Genomic DNA, 3986 nt, shown 5'->3' on the forward strand with positions numbered 1-3986 from the left:
GTATTTTCGAGTCGAGTCAGGAGAAATATTGTCTAAAAGTGTTATTTAAAAAAATATATAAAAAAATTAAATGAGCCACCTGTTAAACTTGTAATTTTTTTCGAGTTAATCGAATTCAGCCCGTTTAGTCCGAAATTTAAATAGACTTAATTTTAAAGATAAAATCTACCCGTTAAACGGATAAATATACTGACATGATGGGTTTAGTCTATTTCAACAGGCCTAATTATTTGAATAATAATTTTTTTTTTGTGTAAATGGTGATTTCTCCAACTTCAAAAAAAACTCACACTTAACAATTAATATAACATAATTAGAGTCATTGCAACAAATTAATAAACACAGTAAAAATAAAATAAATGATAAAATAATAATTCAAATAAATTAAAGATAAATTTTAAAATTAAGTGACTAGTTAATAAATAAAATTGAAAAACATGGTTTGTTACTTAAAAATAAAAGAGTTGTGCTAGTAACTAGGAGTGGAGCTATACAAGAGGAGATCGAGATTCGAGATTCGAGATTCGAGAGATCGTTGTTTGTTGCAGAGATGGAATCATCGTCACCACCAGAGAGCCGTAAGATCTATATGGAACTGTTGCAGAAGCTCCAATCTGAGCCATCTGAGGATGTTCCTCCTTCTCTCGAGTATTCCATGATTATGGATGAGTTGAGGAGAATAGATCGATACATGGAGGGGCAATTCAGATCCATTATCCGGGAACAAGCTCGCCAAAGGGATGCCATAGTTCGTGAGAAACCCCAATTTGAGCCATCTGATGAGTATGTTCCCAAGAGGCCCAAGTATGAACACTCAGCGGAGCCATCTGAGTGAGTTGCCCTAATTTACCTATCAATTGAATTCAATTTTCATAAAAGAATTATTTACAGTTATTTACAACTGATCATGGCTCTTTCCAATGATAGCACATTGAAAGCTCAAGAAGAAGCAGTTCAACCTCCACCTCCAGAGGATTCCATCATTCTACGTTGATATAATGCCATTTAATTAAACTCTTCTTTTGATTTACGTTGTTGCTTCCTTGTTTTTATAAATTGCTATATGTATAAGCACATTGTCACAATAAAACTGACTTCTTTAGGTCACCCTTGTGCCAGCAAATTGAAAGCATGTTAAACATTTCTGTTCAATTTTTTGCTACTGTTCTTGACAAAACGGAAACTAAGTTTGAAAATGGATCTTCATCCTCAACTTGGAACTTCTTGGGGTTCCAACTGGGATGATGGTGGTGTTGTGGACAAAGAGGAAAGACTATGATGAAGGTGATGTCATGGAAGAGACATGCAAAATGGAGGCAAAATTTGTGGAAGGCTCAGAGGAGGTGAGGAAGCAACTTCATTATTATTGCTATGTGTGTAACAAATAATCTTAAAGGTGGAATTGTTCCCATGGCATATCCTATATCTAAGAAGATATATTTCAAACATTCAAGGGCAATCTTGCAAATTTCATAAATAGATAATATCTATGGTGTGTGTTCACTGCCAAAGGGATTTGCCCAGCAATTTTGCTACATGTTTTAATCAATGTTTTGAAAATGACATGAATAACATTAAGCTTGAAAAGGAACAATTTGTTGCTTGTGTAAAGGAATTGGAGACTGAAGTGTCTCTGAGGCTTTTGGTTAAGGGTTCTACCGAGCAATTTCTCTTTGTTTTAATAATGCAAAAAGGGGAAAAAGAATTTAATTAAGGATTTTTTTCATGCTTTGATATATCACAATTAGATTTCTTTAATATAAAAAATAGTTGTTTTGAAAAATTGAGAGAATAAACATAAACATGGATATAAACATAATATGTTTTCTTAGATAAAGGAGGAACTAAGTATTAATTATCCTGTTATCATGTTAAGTTGCTTTTGCATTTGATATTGATTTTGTGATTGAAAAATCTGTTTTTCATATGCGCTTTTTCATTTAACAACACAAGTTAGATTAACTTTTATATATTGTAACATGTATGATGAAGATGATAAACTAATAAATCATAAATCATAAATGAATTATCATGGTTTATCATATATAAGTGAAAAATGAAAAGTGAAAACGGGTGATCAATATTTGATTCAATTATACTAGTAGTATATTACAGTGTTAAAAACTATAATGTTAACTTAGATTTTGGTACTTTATCTTTCCAGTAAAATTGATTCTTAATGTCAAGAGATACTCTTATATGAGTGGTTTTGTTTTTGTGAATATCGCATTAAAAAAAGTATAAAAAAGAATTTAATCTCATAATTAGCTAATTTTATTTCAGTTGGATAAATTAGAATATAAAAGAATTTAAAAATTAATAGTTTAAACTTAAAAAATTCCATTTAGTTTATATAAATATATATAATAACTTATTTTTGTTCCATCAATAATTTAGCATCATAAGAAACTCGTTAAAAGATGTATGTAGTAATTTGTTTATGTATATATACACCACTAATAAACTTTTTTTTTTTCTTTTGAAAGAAATATTAGGAAGACAGCTGTATAGATCCACGATTTTCAGCATATGTCCTTGAATCTTGTTGATTATCATACCAAAGGACACTATCAATGAAAATTATTTTCTCTAAAACTTGATTAGAATATTATCATTATTTGGAACCATAATAATCCTTGGGATTAATGCAATTCCTCCTATTTTAATCTCTGTAAGTATTTTGCATTCAACTAAGTGATTTTTAAATCTCCTAACCTATAGTCGTGTACCATTATATAAGTCATCTGACTGGTTTATGTTCCTAAATAACATACCAAAAGATACTATCAATGAAAATTATTTTCTCTGAAACTTAATTGGAATGTTATCATTATTTGGAACCATAATAATCCTTGGGATTAATGTAATTTCTTCTATTTTGATCTCTGTTAGTATTTCGCATTCAACCAAGTGATTTTCAAGTCTCTTAACTGTAGTCGTGTACCATTATATAAGTCATTTGACTGGTCTATGTTCCTAAGTAACGTCACCAGAACACCAATATAAATTACAAAATAATATATTATATAAAATTTATAGTTATGTATGTATGGCTAAAAATATTATAAAAAAGAAATAAATACTTATAGTCAAAACTCTTAAGCTCTCTAAATTTTAATATAATAATAGATTGTCTATTTGAGTGATTTTGCATGTACTCAATGAATTATTTTGTAAATTTTTCTCCCAATGTGCATTTCAATTTAGGTACACTCTTATATCACATGAAGACAAAATAGTTAAAAACATAATAATGGTTAGAAATCTAAAAAACAAACTTAATAAAACTATCACAATTGTTTTAGTTTATCCCATCTCATCAAGTTCTAACACAATAAAAAAAAAAAAAAAAAACTTATAAACTAACACAATAAAAGAAAAATGACCTATAAATTTATTAGAAATCTCTAAATGTTAGTATAAATTAATGAAATCTCTATAAAATTCAATTATTAGATCACACATCATACACAAATCACAAAATACTAAAACATAAATTATACCCTAATCTCTAATCTAACTTTATTCTAGTGGTAACTAACTCTATCCACTAAATTCCATTTTTTTCAAATCAACCTAATTGTTGTATGATTTAGTTACCAGTTACCACTCGTCATGTTTTACCATTGTTGTGATTTATGTATGATATGTGAACTAATCGAATTTAGTAGAGATTACATTAGTTTATGCAATAAAAAATATTATACTTAGTGAAAAAAATGTAGGTGAAATATTGTGTATTTATAAATAAGTTTTTTTTGTCGTTTTAGCCTTTCAAGCAAAAAATTTGATTAAACATAACAAATACATTTAATAATATCATGTCTCATGTTAAACTATTATAGGACCAGTACAACAATTTAATGTAAATTGTGATAGGATGAAAAGATTTACTGGTTTAAATTTAAAATACTTCACAAAATTAACAAATAATAAATAAATAATTTTTATAAATATTTTATTTTAATTCAAAATAATGCATTTTT

General features: G+C 27.9%; 1 protein-coding gene across 1 annotated transcript; it reads left to right on the plus strand.

The window, feature by feature from the left end:
- On the plus strand, positions 406–1448 carry LOC107621221. The gene is made up of 2 exons (XM_016323258.2): positions 406–831; positions 928–1448. The coding sequence occupies exons 1-2, from the start codon at positions 551–553 to the stop codon at positions 992–994; spliced, it is 348 nt and encodes a 115-aa protein (XP_016178744.1). The 5' UTR covers positions 406–550; the 3' UTR covers positions 995–1448.

The sequence above is a fragment of the Arachis ipaensis genome, chromosome B02 (genome assembly GCF_000816755.2).
Source record: "Arachis ipaensis cultivar K30076 chromosome B02, Araip1.1, whole genome shotgun sequence".
Taxonomy (NCBI): Eukaryota; Viridiplantae; Streptophyta; class Magnoliopsida; order Fabales; family Fabaceae; genus Arachis; species Arachis ipaensis.

Coding starts and splice junctions, on each gene's coding strand:
- LOC107621221 (XM_016323258.2), top strand. CDS start 551: ATGGAATCATCGTCACCACCAGAGAGCCGTAAGATCTATATGGAACTG. Junction 832..927: donor CACTCAGCGGAGCCATCTGA/GTGAGTTGCCCT, acceptor TTCCAATGATAG/CACATTGAAAGCTCAAGAAG.